General features: G+C 39.8%; 3 protein-coding genes across 4 annotated transcripts; 2 read left to right on the top strand and 1 right to left on the bottom strand.

Annotated features, from left to right (window-relative positions):
• Nucleotides 1–889: 889 nt before the first annotated feature.
• LOC129793037 (uncharacterized) lies at nucleotides 890–17,229 on the top strand. Of its 2 annotated transcripts, none has more exons than XM_055832584.1 (5): nucleotides 890–1,127; nucleotides 2,145–2,686; nucleotides 15,257–15,464; nucleotides 15,531–15,726; nucleotides 16,080–17,229. In XM_055832584.1, exons 2-5 carry the CDS (start codon nucleotides 2,333–2,335, stop codon nucleotides 16,264–16,266), a joined length of 945 nt encoding a protein of 314 aa, XP_055688559.1. In that variant the 5' UTR covers nucleotides 890–1,127; nucleotides 2,145–2,332; the 3' UTR covers nucleotides 16,267–17,229. The 2 variants fall into 2 exon arrangements, with proteins under 2 accessions (XP_055688559.1, XP_055688558.1); XM_055832583.1 differs by having other exon boundaries at nucleotides 2,142–2,686.
• Nucleotides 17,230–18,454: 1,225 nt separating this feature from the next.
• On the bottom strand, nucleotides 18,455–22,038 carry LOC129793026 (cytosol aminopeptidase). The gene is made up of 3 exons (XM_055832557.1): nucleotides 21,554–22,038; nucleotides 20,396–21,497; nucleotides 18,455–19,205 (listed from the first exon to the last, which is right to left on the bottom strand). Exons 1-3 carry the CDS (start codon nucleotides 21,764–21,766, stop codon nucleotides 18,898–18,900), a joined length of 1,623 nt encoding a protein of 540 aa, XP_055688532.1. The 5' UTR covers nucleotides 21,767–22,038; the 3' UTR covers nucleotides 18,455–18,897.
• On the top strand, nucleotides 21,934–23,870 carry LOC129793034 (TBC1 domain family member 13). Its single transcript, XM_055832566.1, has 6 exons — nucleotides 21,934–22,032; nucleotides 22,100–22,173; nucleotides 22,240–22,655; nucleotides 22,900–23,098; nucleotides 23,182–23,506; nucleotides 23,573–23,870. Exons 1-6 carry the CDS (start codon nucleotides 22,013–22,015, stop codon nucleotides 23,685–23,687), a joined length of 1,149 nt encoding a protein of 382 aa, XP_055688541.1. The 5' UTR covers nucleotides 21,934–22,012; the 3' UTR covers nucleotides 23,688–23,870.
• The last annotated feature ends 190 nt before the right edge of the window (nucleotides 23,871–24,060 follow it).

The raw sequence follows: 24,060 nt of genomic DNA, 5'->3' as shown, positions 1-24,060 counted from the left end.
CTGCAGCTATCTATTAGACTTTGCATTTACATGTATTTAACTTGGCCTATGAATTTTTTTAATTTAACGTTTATGTTAACGTCTGTCTTTTTTTCTAAAATTTGACATTTTTAATCTTTAGAAAATCCTTTTAAATGCCTGATAATTATTTTATTTTGATTTTTGACCTTTAAGAACCTGCTGGACGTTTTCAAACTAAAATTCAGCAGATTTTGAAAAATACTAACAATTTCGCGTCCGCATAAAACATAGAAACATTCACATGCGATCATTTTATAGCAATATTTATTCAGTAAATGCTCTCAAAGGCCATTTTGGAGTCAAAACGTCTTCTTTGGCTTTTTCTACGTAAATTTCATATATTTTTAACTTGGAAAAATAATTAAATTCATTTAAATTCAAGAAAATAAAATGTTTCACGTTTTGGTCAGCGTATGAACGCGAAAGGTTTAAACATATAATACCATAAAAGAAAAATAAATTCTTTTTATTCCCTTAAGGCAAGAAAGAAAATTTGTTTCTTTTTTTTTTGATGATTTTTAATTTTTTCTTTGCAGAATTTTTTAAAAGCTCTCATGAACAAAGCTTTCTTGGCTAAATTTATAAAACTTTATTTTCTTGTTAAATTTTCCATCAAACATTTTCATTTTTTTTTCTTCTTGAAAGTAAATTTAGTTTCCTATATTCTCCATCAATAAATAAATATTCAAAGCTCTCAAAATCCGTTGTGGAACGAACCAACGAAAGCTAACTTTGTGGAATAAATTTTGAAATTTCACCAGAAAGCTCTCCATGCGCGGGTTTTCATCCACAAACCCGGCGCCTCCACTGCCATCACCTGATACTCTCCGGGAAGGCGCAGTCTCGCCTCCGGTCGTCCATCTGAAAATAGTTCAGCGACAGCCGTGGCTTCGGGTGCACACATTTCTTGCGCACTACTCGCGATTTGCTGTGAAAGTCATCAGGAGAAAAGTGCCCCATTCATACACATATTAGTTTGGAGAAAAAAAATTCTCTTTGCGTGAAGGAATTTTTTCTTTTAATTTTATTCTAAATTCTGTGTTCGACTAAAAGCTCTCTCCCTCCTTAACCTGTGATCTTTGGGTGCATTCTCTTCCTGTGGAAAAGTATGGAAAATTCCTGAGCATGTTGAAGATTCTGCGGGGGGCGCTAAAGGGGGAAAGTGTGAGCGAGAGATGCTATATGGAATTTTAATGGGAGCGCACGGGGGGAAGGTTTTTGGCATTATATAAAATATAAATCACATCTGGCGTCCCCATTAGGTTCGCTTTTTTGTGTGTGCACAGAAAACCACTCAATGGGTTTTGAAGGCATTTTGCGGGGAAGTTTTTGAAGAATGCTGAAGGTTTTTTTTTTCGGCGGGACTTTTGTGCATTTTGAGGGATGTGCTCTCTGGGCATGGGTGCTTCCGCCTCAATATCCGCTTCATTCATCCACACATCGTGCATTCTTGTGCTGTGTGAGAAGTTCAAGGTGGTGTGGTTGAGGAATAAAAGGAACTTCCCATCCAATAGACAATTTCTACATTGTTCTTGAACTACTTCTAGGCCACTCTCTTCAGCCTTCTCCCTCTCTTTTTCCCACTACCCCTTGATGGTATCATTAAAGGCAAATTTCCACCCTTTCTATGAATAGTTTTCTTTCCACTTTATACCTCTAAACTCCCACAAAAGCTTTAAAGATTCAAATAAAGGATTAATAAGAATTTTCTTAACGAAGAAAAGCTCAGGGAAAGCTTTAAAAAATCCCCTACGAAACATATTAAATTTCCTATATGCAAATGATGCAAATCCCCCTGAAAGCTTTAATTTAAATCCCTAATTTATTGCTCAAAACTTTAATTAACTTCCATGCTGCTGGGAAATTTGCATTTAATTGAACTTTAAATGTTCAATGCAGAGAAGTGGAGCTTTTAGGCCCAATATGCTATATATAATACAAACCATCTCGCAAATTTAGGTCATGAACTACATAAAATGTGAGACAGCACTCCCCCGCCGCTCCCCAACAACATTCCCAAATCTTCCAAAAAGCTCTCACAAGCTTCGCTTTCTCACAGCTTTTCTTTTTTTCGTTTATTTTTTTTTCTCCTTTTGCTCATAAGTTCTTCCTCTCACCAGCAGAATATCTCTTCGATTGTTGCATTTTTGGAAGTCGTGCCAAATTTTTCTGTGGCAAGTCATCCGAGGCAAATTACCTCCCTCCTCCCTCACCAGTATGGAGCATCAATGTGAATTTACGGCCAAAAACATCCACCCCTGCTGAGTGGGTGTGTGTGTGCAGGAAAAGAGTGCAAAGAACCCCCCACAATATGGCTATTCAGGTCCTCGACTACGACCACTTTGCCATAAGTGCAATCGTCACGGTTGCCATGCAGATCATCTTCTTCATCATCGCAGCAACATTCCAGCTGGATAAACTCACGGACTTTGCCGGTGGGGTGAACTTCATCATTGTTGCCCTCCTCACGTTCTTCCTGGGGCAAATTGATCGTACCATGAAGGCCTACGATAGTCGTCAGCTGATGGTGACTGTGTTCGTTTGCATCTGGGGTGCAAGGCTGTCCGGCTACCTCCTGTATCGCATCGTTAAAATCGGCAGGGATAAGCAGTTTGAGGATACAAAACGCAATGTTATTCGTTTCGCCGTCTTCTGGACCTTCCAGGTACATTTTGCACACAGAAAATTTATTCGCAATCCTACCAAAAATTAAAGAAATATTTTTTATTAACCGTTTAAGGACCATTGGGTCATACGCCCAAAGACTCAAATTTGAAAATGTTTCATTTTGTATCGTTATTTTTTAAATATTGAGTTCAAATTAGTACAAAACAATGTCTTTACAATCCCTGATCATTTTATGACCACAAAAAGACATCCCCAAGGACTCACAGGATCATGAAGGACGAAAAACCGTAATTTTTTGAGTTGAGTTTTTTTGCGAAAAATTTATTATTTGAATTCAAAGGAACCCCCAAAAATTATTTTAAGTTCAATCAGCTCGCTGAGCTCGCTAGATTAATCGCGGACCTTAAAGGGTTAAAGGAATAGAAGGTGTTTATTCACTTTTTTTTAAGGAAAAATCTCTTATTCGAAGGAAAATCGAAATATGAGAAATATGCGAAATCTTGAAGAGTAAAATTAAAAGAAGCTACAAAAAAAATATTAAAAAAAAATTAAATTTATGCATCTTTTTCCCAACAAAACATCGTAGCTGAGAAACATTTAACATACTATAAAAAGATTTTATTCCTTTTTAGTATCCTTAAAAAATCCAGGAACTATGTATTATATATAAATCAGCTAAAGAATTTTTAAAATATATTTTTTAAGTTGATAAAAAAAAACTTTTTTTTTTCAAATCCTTTAAAATAACTTATATTCTTGCAACTTTTTCAACTCACATCAATCACATAATATCCCAAATAGGACACTTTTTGTGACATTAGCAAGGACTTTTAGTTAAAGGATAAAATTCTTTTCCAAACATTTTTGGACACTTTATGTAAGTCGCCTGTCCATTAGGGAATTAAAATTGAGATATATCCTCTAACTTTCAACTAAAACACCCCTCCTCCTCGCCCTGAGAGGCACAGAAACTCTGTGAAAATTCCTCTAGAGAAGCAACTTCAGAAGGCATTTCCCATTTCCAAAAATCATTTCCTTTTCTTCTCAAACTTTTCCCCTGACATTGCAGAATGTTTTCCTTTTGTTTCTTCTCTCAGATAGGAAATGCACTACTTGGGGGTCGAGTGGGTGGTACGTGGCTTTAATACTTGGGGGGTGGTGGTGAGCTGTCGCAAGTTATTCCGAATGGCAAAAGGAATTTATATGTATACATTTCTCTTGCTTGACACGCAGAGCGACCTTCACGGCATACCGAAGCACTTTGGTGAATTGAGAAAATGCATTCTTTATGGGCGGAAGCCTCCCCGCTGTGCCAATTGGCTGAAAGACTCCCCATTTGGCCGTTAAACCCGATGACTAAATCAATTATTTATGCTTCCCAGCTTGTTGATGTTTCGCCTGATTGGCTCTCTAAATGCAACAATTACAGAGCAATTTGGACGCGGAATATTTTTCAATTGAGTCGTTTGATTTTAATACTTTTAAGGGGCTTTTGGGAGCTTTTAGGAGCTTCTGAAAATTTTGACAATATCTGTGCCTTCCTTAAGGATTTATTTTGCATTTATAAGCAATTTGGAATGTTTAATACAAAACTGGGAATTAAAGATAAAAATAATTTCTCAAAAAAAAGATCAATTTCAATTTGCTCTAAAAATTCAATTAAATATTCTTTATTCCCGAAGACTATTCCCCAAAACAAAATATTCAATTTTAAAGATCTCTTGCTGGTCAAATTCTCATTATTCGCCTTCCTCCTCTCAAAAATCACCCATCAGCAGCTAAGTGTTTAGCGTTGAAAGTTAATATTTCAGCCAAAAATACCGATAAATGATCTTTTCCTCGCAAGTTGATTGATTTTTTTGTAAACATTCCTCTCTACAAAACAGAAATTCGATAGAGCGGCGCCTTCGCTCCAATGCAAATTAACTCTGCAGCACCACCATGTTCCGTCGAGACTCCTCTCTGTGTATGAATGCAAATAAATCATTTTGTCCTCCATCCATGTGTTTCGTAATTTTGCATGAGAGGGGTGTATTTTTAAACGCTGAAAATGCACATATTTTCCTCCAACACATTTTATGTATCGATGTTACCTCCGTGCGAAAACACAAACAGCACACTAAAATAGCGGGGAGAGGAGGAAGGTGGGATAAGCGTGTGTGTACGGCCACTTTTCGGCGTGCAAATTGCTCACGAAAGGCTTCCACACTGAGAATATATTGGAAAATAGTCCATTTACAAGGCTCTAAAATTTAAAATAAAATTCATGGTAGTTGTTATGGAAAATAAATTTACTTCTAATCACGCAGAGGAAAGGACTTTAGTCATTTTTCGTGCTGTTCTCCGTAAATTCATAACCGAATTTTAAAGGATCATAAAGCATTCAGGGAAATGTAGAAGAAAATCTTAATTTTTGTTTCCAAAAATCCCTGGAAAAATCTGAAAATTGAGATTCTGAACTCGCCCATATCTTAATTCTTAATTAACCCTTGGAGGATTTTCTGGCCACCGTGACCAGTTTTTCTGTTTTAAATCGTCCCAAATTAAAATATATTTAAAATTTCGTGATAAATTATGTTACATATAAGGAAATTTATTTTATTTAATTATTTTTTATTTCATCTTTTTTTTATTTTTTGTCTTTTATTTATCTTTATTTATTTTATTTTATTACTTTTATTCTATTTATTTTTTAATTTTATTTTATTTTATCTTTTTTTTTATTTTCTTTTATCTTATATTATTTTATTTTATTTACTGATAAAAAATTTAAAAAATATATATATTATAAAAAATCGGTATTCTGCATGAAATATTTTTTATATAATGTAAGTCTTTTATTTAATTTAAAACGCACTCACGGACATACACGCACGCACGGGCTGGGACTGTCGCCCTTTTTCATGCTGTGGAGAGGAACACAGTCTGCGGTGACGTGTGTTCGCTCTCACAGCATCAGCCCAACTGATCTTTCTCAATTGGGCTGCAGTCCTCAGCACCGTTATGGGAGAGAGAGGAATTTAGGGAGAGGAGAGGGTTTACATTTGACCGTCGAGAGGGCTCTCTTCTCGAATTGGTCAATGCGCTCCTACATTCGGCCATTCTGATCTTGTTGCCGTCCCTTGGCAACTCACAGTGAATAGTAGGAACCCGAGCTAGGAGCTTAGCTCAACTAGCCCGTTCCTTTAAACCCATAGCACCGTGAGTACCAAGGTCCGTTGAACTCAATCAGAACTAGGCGCGAATACCTTTAAAATTCCGCAATTTTATGAGCGCTCAGTTCTACTTCCAGAACTGAAAGACAGAACACATCTGTCAGTGGTAGATTCGGTTCTACCCTAGCATCTCTGTGCTACGAAAGACAGAACACATCTGTCAGTGGTAGATTCGGTTCTACCCTCGCATCCTTATGATACTTTACACACAGCAGCTTTAACCTATGAGGCCCAAAACCTTCATTGGTGAACCACTATGTGTAAATGATCACTTCGGATTGGATGCTTCACTTGGCATGTCACCCATGCCATCGGTGGCTTGTTTCCACCACAACATCCCTGTGATATTCTTCCACGCACACCAGCTCAACTCATGAGGCCCAGTACCTACAAGAGTCAACCACTGTGCGTAGAAAAACACACTGGATGGCTCTTAACTTCTTCGGACCGTTCCCATGGGTGTTAAGACATATGAGATCTTTCTCGCATACGAAACTTGACACCCATGAGAGATTGTCCTCGCAATACTACTGATACTCCATGACTTAAGTAAGGCATCACTACTGGCCATGGAACTCAAGTATCAGCTAGTTAGAAAGGGCAAAACCTTCTTCCGTTTATTCCAGCATTCTAGAGAGAAAACACTGGTATATCACCAAAGAATATCCATCACGTTTCATGTACAACAGATGCACTAATCCTACTTTCAAAACTGATGGATCACTGGGCAACGCAGGAAATTAGTGAACATACACAACACACATGATATTAGCTTTGGGCCCACTGTCTCAATTCCGAGACTAACGACACCTAAGGAGAACCTTGAGAAGCTTGAGCATCCAATACACCCTGTGGTATCTCTACATTTGGCCCACGGCCATTGCTAATATCACATACTGCACTACAGACCTATTTCTACGCCAAAGTGAGAATTTGGGAACTCAACGCCCTAAGACCTCATTGTCTGCCTACCTTAGGAAACCTCTAACCTTCCAACATTTACTACACTAGCAACGCTAGACCTCTAAAATGTGGAAGAAACAAGAACCCTAACATGACCGATTGAATAATCCGCCAATTATATCGTCTATCGTATCCAATCCAGTAAGCACTGTTCTCCTGAGTCTCTTCCTACTAGAGACACCACGATTTCCAGTCTCATTCCTAGCGGTCACACCATTGTTCACTCTATATCAGATGTACTCGTTCTCCGCAACAGCACACACTTATTGATGATATTGTTTCTGCTGTCTGGGACCAGATATGGTGCATTCCTGTGCCATCTCTCTAAGCCCCCAACACGTCCAGTAGTAACCTCGCAGTCATGCATGTCATTCCTCCGCGTCCTCATGTCAACCCGGTACTCATCTCTCTGACACCTGGCATTGATCTCCCGTTGTATTGCTATCCGTGATCCAGCACTTTGAATGCTCCTCTGTAGCATTTCGGCTCTTTTCCATTCAGAATCAGCGATATATTCGACCCACTCTGCTGTTAATGCACCCGATAGAAGACTGCAAACATTCTCTTCTGTTGCCAAATTGGATTTTTTTTTTCTGTCTTCCATCCTCAGAGCTCCTTCTCAATGACTTCTCTCACCTCAGGCTGCCAGAATCTTCTCATGAATATATGTCATTCCATGATACAGTTGTTAGGATGAAACAACTCTGGTAAATTCATCCTATTCTGATCCTCTATAGAAGTTGCGGATTCACAGCCGCAAGTTCTGAGCCTTATCTGACAAGCCATGCGTATCACTACGCATGCCCGTGATGAGTTACTGAATTCCCTTCATGCCTCGCAGACGCTTGATTTCTTTTCAACTGAAGCCTTAGCTTGTGTCCGTTCTTTAACCCCACTGCATCGGTATAAGTCATCTTGCCTTAGACATTTTTTTAAATAAACATCCTGGGCCATCAACTGTCCAAAAACCGCATAGCACAGACAGAACTCTTTGTTGAGATGAAGATAGTGGTATCCATCCATTCACGCTCATTCATCAACGAACAGTTATATCTCATTACTCTAAACTTCTGACCGAAACATTGACTCATTTTTCGTGACTACACTATCATTACACTTCCTTTCGCTGCTCATTACCTCCCTACCTTTTGTGTCTTTAACCCACATGGTTTCACGCCACTCTCACTCAAATCCATCTGAATTTGAAGTTGGTGAGTTCGATCGATGAGGCTTTGGATAAGTACTGGTACTTTCATGATGTCCATTAAGGTGACCATTGATTCAGTTTACGACCAATGTCCCTGCTCATCATACTTCCATGAATCTACACTTCTTCCTTAACATGTTTCCAATTCCGAATTTCACATGTAGGAACATGTAGGAGCGCATTGACCAATTCGAGAAGAGAGCCCTCTCGACGGTCAAATGTAACCCTCTCCTCTCCCTAAATTCCTCTCTCTCCCATAACGGTGCTGAGGACTGCAGCCCAATTGAGAAAGATCAGTTGGGCTGTTGCTGTGAGAGCGAACACACGTCACCGCAGACTGTGTTCCTCCACAGCATGAAAAAGGGCGAAAGTCCCAGCCCGTGTTTTAGTTATTTTATTAACTTACATTTCAGAAGTGGGATTTATCCACGGTCACGTCACGAAGTGAAGAAAAGTGCACGTGGTCGGAAAATGTGACAAAAAAAATGAATTCACGGGACGGGTGAACTCTGATAGTGAGTGAAAATGTACTGTGCGGTTTCTCAGGAGCTTTTATTTCCGGAAGAGTCACCCGGAAATGTGTTGGAAAATAAAGAGTGCTCACAAAAAAGTGAATTGTGATAAAAAGTGAGGTTAAGTTTTGTGTGAAAATGGAAAGAAATCATTCTTATTTATTTATGAGAAAATGAGTGGAAAAAAAAACAGCAGTTTGTGGGAGGATTGGCGGAGAAAGCGGCTGGGAGGCTCCTGAACGATGCTCTTATGCCTTTTGGGGGATTTGGTTGACGTCCGGGTGCCAATTGGTTGTGAATCTCCGGGGTTTTGCCTTCGTTCAGTGTGAGAGTCCGGAAGATGCGGCTGCTGCCATGGAAAACGTGATTGATTACGAGATCAATGTTTTCAATGTGGAAGAGAGGAAAATTTAGGAAATTTCCAACATGGATGCCACCAAATTCCAGGAACTTCATGAAAATATCCTGAATGGCAGAAAATGAGATTCAGTGACATCAAGGAGAAGCTTTGATGGAAAATCTCAACCAAACAAATAAAAATCAGCTTTAGATGCCTGGGTCGTCAGAAAAGTTATCTACGGTAATTCGGGGGCCCAGCAGACAGGAAACTGTACTCAAATTGGAAAAAATGGGCATCTGTTTGGGAATACGAGATCATGGTGACCACTAATCAGGAACATGGAAGAAATTTAGCATTCAGCAGGGAACTTTGGGTGCTCGATTATGCTCGCCAATGGCAGAAGAAAACAAATGATTGCTGTTAGAGATGCGTGAAGAGGCGTTCGTGAAACAGGAGTCAGCGTCGCGTGATGGCACACCTTTAGAAGGAATTCAGCTGCAGAGGATGTACGTGTTTGAGCAGTGGAGTGCACCGGATGCAGTGACAGAATGAGAAGTTCTTGCGAGCATCATTTGACGACTGGAAAGTTCCCCATGCCATCAGACAGTATCTTTAATGGTGAACGACAGCATTCGTAGCGGTGTGGTTCGTGTTCCAGCCGGAGATGCCTCTTAGAGAAAAACAATTTCCTGGGAAGATCAGAGAAGTATAAGTGTGCATGTTTGTTGAATGAGGGGCCCCGTGTGAATGATTGAATGAATAATTGTACAGCGAGTGCTGTGAAATGTTGTGTATTATTTCAAGCGTCTAGGTACAATTTTTCAATGAAAAGTAATTGCTCTCTGCTTGAGCTATATTTTCAGAGGCAGCGTACTGCTGGGTTGTACTAACCCACGAAAGAGTTCATGGTGGACACAAGACCGAGATACATCCAGCACAGTCTTCAGTGATGGTGGCAGTATCTGATGACCTTGATTGAACATGCCACGGTGACACAATAGGGGTAGCTGCAATGAGATGCATCGACAGACGTGAGAAATTGATGTTCATCAATTGTGAATTTACGCAAATTAAGGAGTTCTGCAGTGAAGTCTGTGTCTCGTCGTGAAGACCCAACAGGACGAGACATTTAAGAAGGTGGAGGATCTTCAAGATCGTTGCGAGTGAAGAGCGAAAAGGACACGGATGATCAGTGAAGAATTGCTCTCCTCCCCGGGTTATAAGCGTAGGAAACAATAGGTGAAGGTCACAGAGAGGATCAGAAGGTTTTCTTGGAGCCATTCCATGACACGGTGCTGCAGTATTCCTATGGTATGGGTGATTGTACACCATCGGATGAAAGGAATAAATAGATGACACGAAAAGAGGTTAATAACTCAATTCATGTCGACAGCGGGCACCTAGCAACACATTAGGTACAAGAGAATACCTCAATTATGCATATGGAGCACCTAATAAGTGAGACTGCTGTGCACCTCAGTCGTGGGAGTAGATATTCTCAACGATATGTCATGACAGCAGGAAGCTATGGATATTGAGAAACATGAGCTGTTGACAGGTGGAGTTAAGCATCGTAGATCGTCGTCAGGGGTATCGGTTCGGTAGTTCGTTGAGATATAACGAAAGATGTGCTTCGGAATTGAAAGCATTTTAAGGATGAAGTGTAGATTCATGGAAGTATGATGAGCAGGGAGATTGGTCGTAGACGGAATCTATGGTTACCTTAATGGACATCATGAAAGTACCAGTACTTATCCAAAGCCTTATCGATCGAGTTCACCAACTTCAAATTCAGATAGATGATCAGTGGCGTGAAACCATGTGGGTTGGAGACACAAAAGGTAGGGAGTTTGGAGTAATGAGATATAGCTGTTCGTTGATGAATGGAGTGTGAATGGATGGATACCACTATCTTCATCTCAACAAAGAGTTCTGTCTGTGCTATGCGGTTTTTGGACAGTTGATGACCCAGGATGTGTCTTTAAAATTGGTACCAATTTAAGACTGGTACCGAGGCGGTGTGGTTACAGAACCGGACACAAGCTAAGGCTTCAGTTGTAAAGAAATCACGCGTCTGCGAGGTATGAAGGGAATTCAGTAACTCATCACGGGCATGCGTAGTGATACGCATGGCTTGTCAGATAAGGCTCAGAACTTGCGGCTGTGAATCCGCAACTTCTATAGAGGATCAGAATAGGGTGAATTTACCAGTGTTGTTTCATCCTAACTGTATCATGGAATGATATACATTCGTGAGAAGATTCCGACAGCCACTGAGGCGAGAGAAGTCATTGAGACGGAGCTCTGAGGATGGACAAAAAAATCCAATTTGGCAACAGAAGAGAATGTTTGCAGTCTTTTATCGGGCACATTAACAGCAGAGTGGGTCGAATATATCGCTGATTCTGAATGGAAAGAGCCGTAATGCTACAGGGGAGCATTCAAAGTGCTGGATCACGGAAGATCAATGCCAGGCGTCAGAGAGATGAGTACCGGGTTGACATAAGGACGCGAAGGAATGACATGCATGACTGCGAGGTTACTGCTGGACGTGTTGGGGGCTTAGAGAGATGGCACAGGAATGCACCATATCTGGTCCCAGACAGCAGAAACAATATCATCAATAAGTGGGTGCTGTTGCGGAGAACGAGTACATCTGATATAGGGTGAACAATGGTGTGACCGCTAGGAATGAGACTGTGGAAGTCGTGGTGTCTCTAGTAGGAAGAGACTCAGGAGAACAGTGCTTACTGGATTGGATACGATAGACGATATAATTGGCGGATTATTCAATCGGTCGTGTTAGAGTTCTTGTTTCTTCCACATTTCAGGGGTCTAGCGTTGCTAGTATAGTAAATGTTGGAAGGTTAGAGGTCTCCCAAGGTAGACAGACAATGAGGTCTTATGGCGTTAAGTTCTCAAATTCTCATTGTGGCGTAGGAAATGGGTCTGTAGTGCGGTATGTGATATTATCAATGGCCGTGTGCCAAGGATAAAGATATCACGGGTTGTGTTGGTTGCTCCAGTTCTTAAGGTTCTCATTAGGTGTCGTTTGTGTCGTTAGTCTTGGAATTGAGGCTTGCAGTGTGTTGAAAGCAATATCCTGTGTGTATTCCTCAATTTCCTGCGTTGCACAGTGTTCCATCAGTTTGGCAAGTAGGATTTGTGCATCCGTTGTCCATGAAAAGTGAGGATAGCAAGGATGGAAGGATAAGTTCACTGAAGATGGAAACGTTGCAAGAGAGATCGAAAGAGTATGAGAATTTGCCAAAGGTCGCTCCAAATGGAGTATCAGTTGTATTGAGAGTCAGCCTCTCATAGATGTCAAGTTTCGTGTGCGAGAAAGATCGCATATGTCTTGACTCTATGGGAACAGTCCGAACAGAAGTTATGGACACTGAGAAGTTAAGAGCCATCCAGTGTATTTTTCTACGCACAGTAGTTGACTCTTGTAGGTTTAGGGCCTCATGAGTTGAGCTGGTGTGCGTGAAAGAATATCACAGGGATGTTGTGGTGGAAACTAGCCACCAATGGCATGAGTGACATGCCAAGGGAAGCATCCAATCTGAAGTGATCATTTACACATAGTGGTTCACCTATGAAGGTTTTGGGCCTCATAGGTTAAAGCTGTTGTGTGTAAAGTATCATAGGGATGCGAGGGTAGAACCGAATCTACCACTGACAGATGTATTCTGTCTTTCGTAGCACAGAGATGCTAGGGTAGAACCGAATCTACCACTGACAGATGTGTTCTGTCTTTCAGTTCTGGAAGTAGAACTGAGCGCTCATAAAATTGCGGAATTTTAAAGGTATTCGCGCCTAGTTCTGATTGAGTTCAACGGACCTTGGTACTCACGGTGTTATGGGTTTAAAGGAACGGGCTAGTTGAGCTAAGCTCCTAGCTCGGGTTCCTACTATTCACTGTGAGTTGCCAAGGGACGGCAACAAGATCAGAATGGCCGAATGTAGGAGCGCATTGACCAATTCGAGAAGAGAGCCCTCTCGACGGTCAAATGTAACCCTCTCCTCTCCCTAAATTCCTCTCTCTCCCATAACGGTGCTGAGGACTGCAGCCCAATTGAGAAAGATCAGTTGGGCTGTTGCTGTGAGAGCGAACACACGTCACCGCAGACTGTGTTCCTCCACAGCATGAAAAAGGGCGAAAGTCCCAGCCCGTGTTTTAGTTATTTTATTAACTTACATTGTACATGTAATTTCATGCGAATTTCACAGCACTCGCTGTACAATTATTCATTCAATCATTCACACGGGGCCCCTCATTCAACAAACATGCACACTTATACTTCTCTGATCTTCCCAGCAAATTGTTTTTCTCGAAGAGGCATCTCCGGCTGGAACACGAACCACACCGCTACGAATGCTGTCATTCACCATTAAAGATACTGTCTGATGGCATGGGGGAACTTTCCAGTCGTCAAATGATGCTCGCAGGATCTTCTCATTCTGTCACTGCATCCGGTACACTCCACTGCTCAAACACGTTCATCCTCTGCAGACGAATTCCTTCAAAAGGTGTGCCATCACGCGACGCTGACTCCTGTTTCACGAACGCTTCTTCTCGCATCTCTAACAACGACTATTTGTTTTCTTCTGCCCTTGGCGAGCATAATCGCACCTCCGAAGTTTCCCTGCTGCTAAATTTCTTTCTTGTTCCTCATTAGTGGTCACCATGATCTCGTATTTTTGAGAAAATGCCCATTTCCCGATTTGTTGCTGTTTGCTGGGCCTTCAAATTCCCGTAGAACGTTTTCCTGATGATCCGAGCATCTCAAGGCGATTATTCTTCGTTTGGTTGAGATTTTCCGTCATAAAGATTCTCCTTGATTCCATTGAATCTCATTTTCTGCCATTCAGGATATCTTCATGAAGTTCCTGGAATTTGGTGGCATCCATGACGGAAATTATTCCTGACACAGCACAATGAAACACTGAATTCAATCCATTCATTCATGATCTATCCGGAGAGAATTCAATCCACTCTTATGCATCCCTTGAAGCTGCCACCATGACGTCACAGACACCTTTTTTTCCGTTATTGACTTTCTCCAATCTCTCACGATGCTTCATGAACCCCCAATCGGAACTTCAAAGACATTTCCGCCCGCAAAACGCCCCCTGAGACGCACATTGTGTGCATTTCACAGCCGAGATAACACCTTTTCACTCGTTTTCCACACTAATTGTGCACTTTTTTCACTATTTCTCACATTATCCCCATCTTCTGGTCACTCCTCATCTTCCTGGAAAGCCCCGTCGTGACAATCACGCACCATAACTCCACACGCACTTTTTCGCACAACACTTCACTCCGCGACCGCGAATTCAATCCCACTTCTGATTTGTAAGTCTTTTATTTAATTTAAAACGCACTCACGGACATACACGCACGCACGGGCTGGGACTGTCGCCCTTTTTCATGCTGTGGAGAGGAACACAGTCTGCGGTGACGTGTGTTCGCTCTCACAGCATCAGCCCAACTGATCTTTCTCAATTGGGCTGCAGTCCTCAGCACCGTTATGGGAGAGAGAGGAATTTAGGGAGAGGAGAGGGTTTACATTTGACCGTCGAGAGGGCTCTCTTCTCGAATTGGTCAATGCGCTCCTACAATAATAAAAGATTCTTTTGACGATTTTTACGATAAAAGTTCATAAAATAAAAGTAAACGATTTTTTACTCTGAAATATGATCCTTAATTAGTTCAAATTCATAGAAAAAAAACTTTAAAAAAATATTGTTTTTAAAAGAAAATGAAGGTCAAAGTTTTGAGGTTAGAAAGCTCGATCTTCGAACGGTTAAATGCACAAAATATAAGCCAAAGTTCTACTGTAAATGTTTATGATAGAGTTCAAGTTTTCCTTTACAAATTAAACAAACACTTTCAAACGTTATTGTTCACCAATCGTTCAAATAAATGTCAAACGCTTATAAATAAATTCGAAATGTTCAGATAAACGTCAAACGTTAGAAGAAACATGACTAAATAAAACAAAATTGTTGCTAGATGATCAGATAATTATTTAACGATACGGATGAAATGTCAGATATTCAAAAAAAAAGTTTAACGTTAAAAAATAAACGTCAAACGTTTAAAAAAAATGTGCTCATCTTTACAATTAATAAATTCTTGATGGAACCTTTGCAGAATGTTTTTGTAGGAGTATTTTTGTCCTTCCGGGGGCGTCAATATAGTGGATGCTGGTTTAAAAGAAACCAATCTTTTCCCTAAGCTTTTGGCATTAACCACGCCTTCCATATAATACTCACAGTGAATAGACTCCTTCTCATGCGGGCAAAAAGGAAATGCAATAAATTTAATTTTGATATTTGTTTTGGGAAATTTCATTTACAGGCCGTGTGGGTGTTTGTTGTGTCTCTCCCTGTGATAATTATAAATTCACCGCGGCATTCTCAGCCAAAAGCTCCGCGGACAATGACGACCCTGGATTCGGCCGGTACGGGTATGTTTACGGTGGGTCTACTGGCTGAGACGTATGCTGACCTCCAGAAGTTCAGCTTTCGCCAAGATCCGGCGAATCAGGGAAAATTCTGCAATGATGGTGAGGAAAATTTGATTTTTTATTGAGAAAAACTCTTTCTAAAGGGCTAAAGGGTCCTTTTTGTAGGTCTGTGGCGTCTTTCGCGGCATCCAAACTACTTCGGGGAAATCGTCATTTGGTGGGGTATCTTTGTCATCTCGATTAATGTGATTGATGGCCTCGAATGGGTCGCCATCCTATCGCCCATCTTCACCACCTTTATCATTCTCTTCCTGTCTGGAATCCCCCTCCGTGAGAGATCCTCAGACAACAAATACCGAGAGTAAGTCTTTAACGATTTTTTTTTGAATAGTTTTGAAGTTGATTTGATTGATTTTCAATCTTGAAGATTTTCTAGGAGAATTTCTCGTTTTAACGTATACTTCGTAAGAGTAACACTGTTGAGAATTAATTAAATTCTGAAGTTCTTTGATTGATTCTTGATCCAGAAGCCCATTTCAATTCTTAAAATTGAACAGTACTTCCAGATCTAAAGATTAAAAAAAAATGTATATTTAATTAATTTCCTGTGAGGTTTATTTGACGAAGTATATTCAAAAATTGAGAAAATCCTTTAAAAAAATTTCTCAAAGTAATTTCAAAGACCCTTTTTTGCTTTTTCATGTGTCCTTTCAGCAACATTGAGTACCGGAAATACAAAGCTTCCACCTCACCACTCATCCCCATCCCACCGGCTGTCTACAGCGAAGTCCCGCGTGCCCTCAAGTTCATCCTGTGCTGCGAATTTCCCCTCTACGACAGCCTGGACATCCACACGGAGGAAATGCCGTACGCCATTTCACTCGCCCACTCCCACACATAGCAATCAATGCCCGGACCCAGCTCACAGCATCACAGAGCTTCTGGGTCCGGGCATCAGCGTAGCGCCACCGCAGCCACATCCTCATCCGCGTCGACGGTGCACGAGGATCAGGAGACAAAGCAGTACGTCGTGTCGGCCACTGCAACTCACTGCATTCCCGGAGCCACGGGCAGCTCCACCATCACCACCATTCTGTGATTCCGCCACGCAGGAGGTGGCCTGGCCATGGGATGCTCAGTGCGTGGATGGTAATTAAACAAAACATACATAAATATATTTTTTTAAAGGTAGCAAAAGATGAATTTAATTAAGATTTATGCGGAGGTTGCTGAATTTTGTTCGTTATGCTCAAAACTCTCCAAATTCTATGCTCAAAACTTGATCTATCTTTCGCTCAAAGGGTTGAGAATGAAGTTTCTAGAAAAATATTTCTTTTATAGAAAAACATTTCTTTTATTTCTTAAAGAGAAAGACTTGCTTGAGGAATCTTAATTTTGTGAAAATTCAGCTGATATTTTTAACAAAAAGAAAATTAAAGACAAGAAATTTCTTTAAAAAATCGCTTTTATTCACTAAAAGGTTGATCTATTTCACCAAAAATATTTTTTAAAAACATTTTTTTTTACTTTTTTCACAAAACAATTTTTTAGACAATTTTTTTTTCAAAGATTTAACATTTTAAATTCATATCAAAGTGCACAAAAATGTATTTCTTTAAATATCCTTTTAAATCCGTTTAATAAAAGGAAAAATATTTGAAAAAAAAAACTTTTTTTAATTACTAAAAAAATATAAAACTATTAAGAAAAAACTTTAGCAAATTATTAGAAAATAAGTTAGTTTGTTACCTATAATTTAGCCCATCAACAGTGTTGAATAAATAAATTTATTATGTAGAAGATTTAATATAAATTCTAGTTTTAGAATAATTTTGCTACCCACTGAAGAACAAAATATTTGCAATTAAAAGGAATTTTGAAAAGAAAAAACCCATCCTGTTAAACAAAAAAAATGTCGACAAACAGAAGACAAAAAAATATCCTGCCAGTGAAAAATCCTCACAGAAATCTAAATGAAAAAAACTTTTATTTTTTTAAATACTGAACATAAAATATTGAAAAAATAATAATAATTCAGCTTTTCAATATTGAAAAAAATAAACTTTTATGACTAAATAAATCCACCGGCTTGTTTTTTAAATATATAATAAAATAATTTAATAAAATAATTTGAAAAATAGAAAAAATAAAATTTAATACGCAACAGGTTAATAAATGAGAGATAAACTTAATTTTTTAATTCACCCACTTAAAAATTTCAATTTAATGCACTTAATTGCCATTTTAAAAAAATCAACAACATAAAAGCTCATAAATTTGTGAAAGAATTCTCATAAAAATAATTGCTCAGAAAAACAAACAAACAATGGCTAATCGGGGAGCTATTAAAAACCAATAAATGGCCATGCGGACACTGTAATAAAAAAAAATGTTTGTATATTGATGAAAAACAAACTATAGGAAGGAAAAAAAAAATATTTACTAAAAAGAAAATAAATAAAAAAAATGTTATATTGAATGTTGTAAAAATGAATTTTAAGAAAAAAAATAAACCCAAGAAAAATGTTTATGAAATCTTCAGGAGATTTTATTCAATTCAGTTAACTAAATTGGGACAAAAAAAACATGAGCCTAACTAATCAATCATCTTGTTAATAAAAAAAATATAAATATAGAAAATACTTGAGAAAATATTTCTAAAAGCAAAATTATTGTTCAATTCAAGAAAATCCAAAAATCGCTCGATATCGAAAGATTTTTAACATTAAAAATGAAAAAAATATTAAATAATAAAAAAACATATCTTGCGGGAAGAATTTTTAGACATCTTTCGAATTATTAAAAAAAATCTAATAATAAAGCAAGAAAAAGAACAATAATCTACTAATGGTGTCTATTAGAAAATAATAAAAAAGTCAACATATCTCTAAAGAAAAACTAAGAAAAACTTGTGCCAACTCAATGAAAAAATTTCCTCGAAAGCACAAGAATTACGAAGAAAGATTTCTCGCAAAAAAACTCAAATTAATAAATTTATGGGGCTTAAACAAGGGGCAAACAGTTAATAAATTCACTGACTTTATTTAAAGTCTTTTATTCCCTTAAAGCTTTTCTTAACTTTTCATTGATTTTTTGAATTTTCAAATTATTTTTTATTTAATTTTTTCTCCAATTAGAAAAATTCAAAAAATTTTCAATTGCAAGATTTAAACAAAAAAAAGTTGTTTGCCCTTTGCTTCTGAATAAACTGTGTGAATTGATGAAAATGTGGTATTACTGTTAAATAAATTATTAAATAGAATTAAAAATAAAATAGGAAAAAAATTGAGCCAGGAAAATCTAGCTCAAATACTATGAAAAAATAGAAAAAAAATCAAACCAATTTCCAAAAGTTTTTGAGTTGTTTCTTCAAGAATTATTCTCCGTTGTGAGAAGAAAGAAAAGTTATTATTCATTGTATTTAGCAAAGAAGAAGAATAAATTAGACAAATTTTACAAATGATTTTTCCTTCAAAGTTTTCCAAGAATTTCCTTTAATCAATTTAAAGAAATTTTTCCGCAAAGAATTTCCTTACTCACTTTCCAAGGAATATCGTTGGTGCTCTTTAACGGCTGATTTTGCAATCATTTCAATGAGAGTCCTCGTGGGGCGTCCTGCCATGCCTTCCTGGAGGTACGGTTTGTCCCTTCCGTTGGTCACCATCACCCCGTAGACGTCCATATGCAGCCAATCCACGGAATCGACGAATTCATTTAGAATTGCCGCTGATTTGCACGTGTAGCCACTGCCCACCCCCACATTAGTCACGTCCACATGCGGGTAGGCCGTTATCTTCTTCCGGAAAATATCCCACAGAGGAAGGCGCCAAACACGATCACCTGGACAAGAAGGAAAACTCAGAAAATTATCCCCGAAACGTTCAAGATTAATTTTTTTACCATTTTCAGGAAATTCAATTTTCAAAATTTCTTTTGAAAAAGTTAATCATAAAGCGTCCAGTTATAAGAGTTGGTATACCAAAACGCGAAGGGGTCAGTCTATGTGTTGTAATTTAATTTATGACCAGAATTGGTAGTCAAAGTTGATTTTTTTGTAAAATTCAGCAATTTGAAAGATAAAAATGCTCATATCTCAAGTTCTATTAGTAGACCTACAGAAATTTCCTGACTAGTTTTGGAAAGGACTTGAAATAAGCTATAATTTGACATATATTTCGATACATTTCAAGGTCACTTCCAGAACACAAAATGGCGGATCCTTCTTTTACCAAAACAGTGTTTTGCAGTTTTTATCCTCAAGGAACGGTTCTAGAGGGTTCTAATGTTCTAGAAAGTTGTAAAGAATTGCAAAACCTTTAATTTGATACCAAGATGAGCAAAATCGGACAAGTCGTTCAAAAGATATGGCTCTTAGAACGTTTGAAAATACAAGAATTTTTCAAATGGTTATATCTTCTAAACGGCGACAAAGAATTTCTTCATTTTCGAGATGGTGAAAGATTATAAGTACAGTTATAACGAAAAAAGTCGATAATGGGGATTCGGAGATATTGCCCCTTAAAGTTAGGCAATTTATGTTTTTGGTTTTAGCGCCTCTTGCGGATGTTTTTGAAACTTGAAATGTTCTAGAGAGTTGTATGGCTTCTTGAAACCTTTCATTTGAGCTTGAGTTGGTCTAAATCGGTCAAGCCGTTCTCGAGTTATATCGAAAAAACACTTTTTGCTTTAGGCCGCCATATTTGCTAAACGGCTTGACCGATTGTCAAGTATGAATTGTTGATAAAAACGTCTCACTGAGCCCTACAACATACTAAAATTTTAGGCCTCTATCTCTAAGGGAACTGTTTGACAGTATTTCAAAATGGCGGACGGCGGCCATCTTGGATTTTGAAAATGTAAAAAAATGAAATTTTACACTCACATTTCTATAGAAAACTTCAAACCGGAAGTCTCTATCTGTTACCGTTCAGGAGGTATAGGGCATTGTTTGGGCAACCGGCCGGCCACAATTGTGGTATACCAACTAATTCATCCCAATTAGAAGAAGAAAAATAAAAAAAATTCCTGACCTGTATGGAAGCTGGCTTCGCGCATTTCATTCCAGAGGTACTCAGAATTTGTGAAGACAGTACTGACTTCACTGCCAAAGGTGTGTTTAATCTCCCTGGAGATCGTCCCGACGTCAATCACGTAGCGCGGGAAGTAGTTCTTGGCATAGAGGAGAGCATCAACGATCACCAGCGGCCCCTCGTAGTCCGTATTGGCCACTTCAATGCACTTCCCGTTCATTGTTTTCACCACATCTCCCGGCTTCATGGCTGATGATCCCATGATGTGCTCACAGAGTGGGATGAGGCAGCGAATGTTCACGGGAAGGTGCATGGAAGCGATGGCACGGCATGCAGCCACCACCACAGCAGCTCCTGTCATGTCCCCACGTCCATACTCCTGCTCAGCTGCTGACTGCCTGCACAGCCCACCGCTGTCGTAGGTTGTCCCTTGGCCAATGAGAACAATTGGGCGCTCATCGTAGCTTGTGCCGAAGTAGCTGAGCTCCAGGAAGATTGGTGGCTCACACGATCCCTTGGCAACGGCCAGGAAGGAATTCATCTGGTGCGTCTCCGCCCAATCCTTCACCTTCACCTCCACATTCACACCCGACTGCATGAGGATGTTGAGGATTTTCTGGGCAAACAGGAGGGGTGTGAGCTTATTAGCAGGGGTGTCCTGCAGCTGTCGCGTCAAATTCTGTGCTTCTGCCTTCTGCAATCCAATTTGCCACCCCACGTGATCCGCTTCCTGCCCCTCAATCTCCAGCAGTCGAATATTTGGCGCAATCTTCCGTCCAATGCTGCGATTCTCATCATTTGTCCACGTGGCCAGGGCAGCTCCTTCAGCAGCTGATTCAGCATGCCCAAAACTCTCAACACGCACATCAATTGTCTGGAGTTTCTGCAACTCCCTGCATCCCATGGCAGCAGCAATCCTTATTGCTTCCTTCTGATCATCCATGCACTCCATCTCATTGTCATCCGGACATTCATTCCCCAAGCCCACCAAGACAACAGCAGAGTAGTAAGGATCAACGTTGAAGAAGGTCCTGAAGTCACCGAGCCTTGGGCATGGGCGGGAATACTTCAGCAGCTCAGTAATCCTTCCGTTTGCATATTTCTGGAAGAGAAAAAAATTCAAGAGAAGCAAAAGGAAAAAAATTAGGAAAATCTCACATTATTGAACATCATGGCGGTGGGAGTTAATCTTCCCAGATCATTGGGATCATCTTCATCGCAGTAAATCCCCAAAACGAGTCCCCTGGTTGATGTTTCGTGGCATGAATCGTCAAGATCGAGCTTCTGGTAGACACCACGATGAATGGTGAGGAAGTTCTCAGGCTTTGGTCTCAGGAGGAGCTTGCTGATGAATCTCAATGGGGACAACATCGTGAACTTCTGAACAATTTAATTTTCCTAGGAGCAGCGATTGCTGATTTGAGATTTAATTTTTTCCTGATTAATTCGGCAGTCTGAGATGCTTGAAAATTGGCGGGAAGGTCTTCCCGGACCATGTGGCGCCATCTGCTGCACACAGAGCATCGTGGGCATCATGTGTTGGAGTAGTGGCTAAATCAGCTGTCGCATGAGGAAGTCAACAACAGCATCCAGTGGGAGGAATAAAGTTGCCTCAGAATGTCTCTCTACAAGACGAGGTAGGTTTCCTCCACATCATCAACCACCACCCCATCATCCCCTAAAGCCACCCTTTGTGCATTGCAGAGTGAAGGAGTTCGAGACCTTGCTGGCCAACGATGTCATTGACCTGAGAAGTCTCAAGGGGCTCTGCTTCAATGGTGAGAACCTCCCACAATTTTATCCCACTGGGCATTTAAATCACATTTCTTCGGGATTTTCTACAGGCATCCCTGATGGTGGTGGCTTCCGGGCACTCTGCTGGCGTTTACTGCTTGGCTACCTTGGTCCACACAAATCCACCTGGACGCAGACGTTGCAGAAAAAGCGTCAACTCTATCAGCAATTTATCGATGAGATGGTTGTCTCTCCTGGCACATCAGGGGACTCCTCTTGCTCCGATCATCCACTCAGTGATGGCCCAGAGAGTGCATGGAGTACCTTCTTCAAGGATAACGAGGTTCTTTTGCAGATTGACAAGGATGTCCGGAGACTCTGCCCGGATATCTCATTCTTCCAGCAGGCAACGGAATTCCCCTGCCAGGTGGTGGTGAATAGCAATGGGGAGCGAAGACTTCACTCCAGAGTGGCTCCATCGAAGCTCTCCTCAGCCAATGTTGAGGGGAAAATGGGAATGACAAAGGTAGGATCTTCCGGATGGGCTTCCTGGGCATTTTTCTTCATCATTCTTCCATCTAAAATTTCATTCAAATTAACCAATTTATTGCTTTCTAATCTTCCCTAATCATGCGGCAATGTAGCAAGTAAGTTTTTGGGAATTAATTAATCAAGGGGAGATTATCTGGGGAATTTTTGAACATTTATTCGGAATACATACAGCAGAATCTCGCAGTAGAGCTTCCTACTAAACTTTCTCTCCCTCTCAGATCAATCTCATTACAAAACGTGCCCCGGAAAATTATGAAGCAATGGAGGAGGGTCAGGAAGCGCACTGGGAAGTAGTTCAGAGGATTCTCTTTATTTTTGCAAAACTCAATCCGGGAATTGGGTATGTGCAGGGCATGAATGAGATTGTTGGACCAATTTACTACGTCATGGCGTCAGATCCAAACATTGTGTTCAGAGGTTTGTTCCCTGATCCTTCCGGGAAGTTCTGGGAGAAGCTTTTACCAGCTTTTACATAATTTTTCTTTCAATTTTGGGAGTAGAATTTGCCGAGGCGGATTGCTTCTTCTGCTTCACAGCGCTGATGGGGGAGATTCGGGATTTCTTCATGAAGACACTGGATGAGTCTGAGGGTGGGATAAAGGCAATGATGAATAAGATGACAAAGTTGCTGGAGGTGAAGGATCAGGAAGTGTGGCAGCGTTTGCGGGATCAGGAGCTCTATCCGCAGTACTACGGATTCCGGTGGCTAACTCTTCTGCTTTCGCAGGAGTTCCCCCTTCCGGATGTGGTCCGAATCTGGGATTCTGTGCTATCGGATGAGAATCGTTTTGAATTCCTCATTCTCATCTGTTGCGCCATGATCATGTGAGTCCTTCCTGTCCCTAAATTCTGCAGAGAATCTCCTTACCAGGAGCTTCTATTTATTTGCAGATTACTTAGGGAGCAAATTCTGGAGCAGGATTTTGCATGCAATGTTAAACTACTTCAAAATTTCCCCCCAATGGACATCAATGTGGTCCTCCTCAAGGCAACAACACTCAAATAGCTCCCTCCTCATGGAGAAAATTGTATCCACGGAAATGCAGGGAGCTTATTAGGGATCTGGAAATCTCCAAAAGCGAATAATTTTCCATTTTCTTTTTTTTACAAAGCAATGCATTTTGTATAAAAATTCTCTTTACAAGCCTGAGAAAAAGGCGAATAGAAATAAAAGTTTTTTCATTAAAAATTCTGAAGTTATTTTTTCTCTTAGATTTTAACCCTTTGACGACGGAATTCGAGGGATTTTATTGAGAAATTTGAGGGAAAAAAGAATAAAATTTTATCTAAAAAAAAAGTCTTTAAAAAATTATTGAAACGCAAGAAGAATAATTAAAAAAATTAAAAAAATTAAAAAAATTTCCAAGGGGCATTCATCT

The sequence above is a fragment of the Lutzomyia longipalpis genome, chromosome 3 (assembly GCF_024334085.1).
Source record: "Lutzomyia longipalpis isolate SR_M1_2022 chromosome 3, ASM2433408v1".
Lineage (NCBI taxonomy): Eukaryota > Metazoa > Arthropoda > Insecta > Diptera > Psychodidae > Lutzomyia > Lutzomyia longipalpis.
The sequence above is the reverse complement of the archived record's forward strand: the minus strand, read 5'-3'. Positions and strand labels throughout refer to the sequence as shown.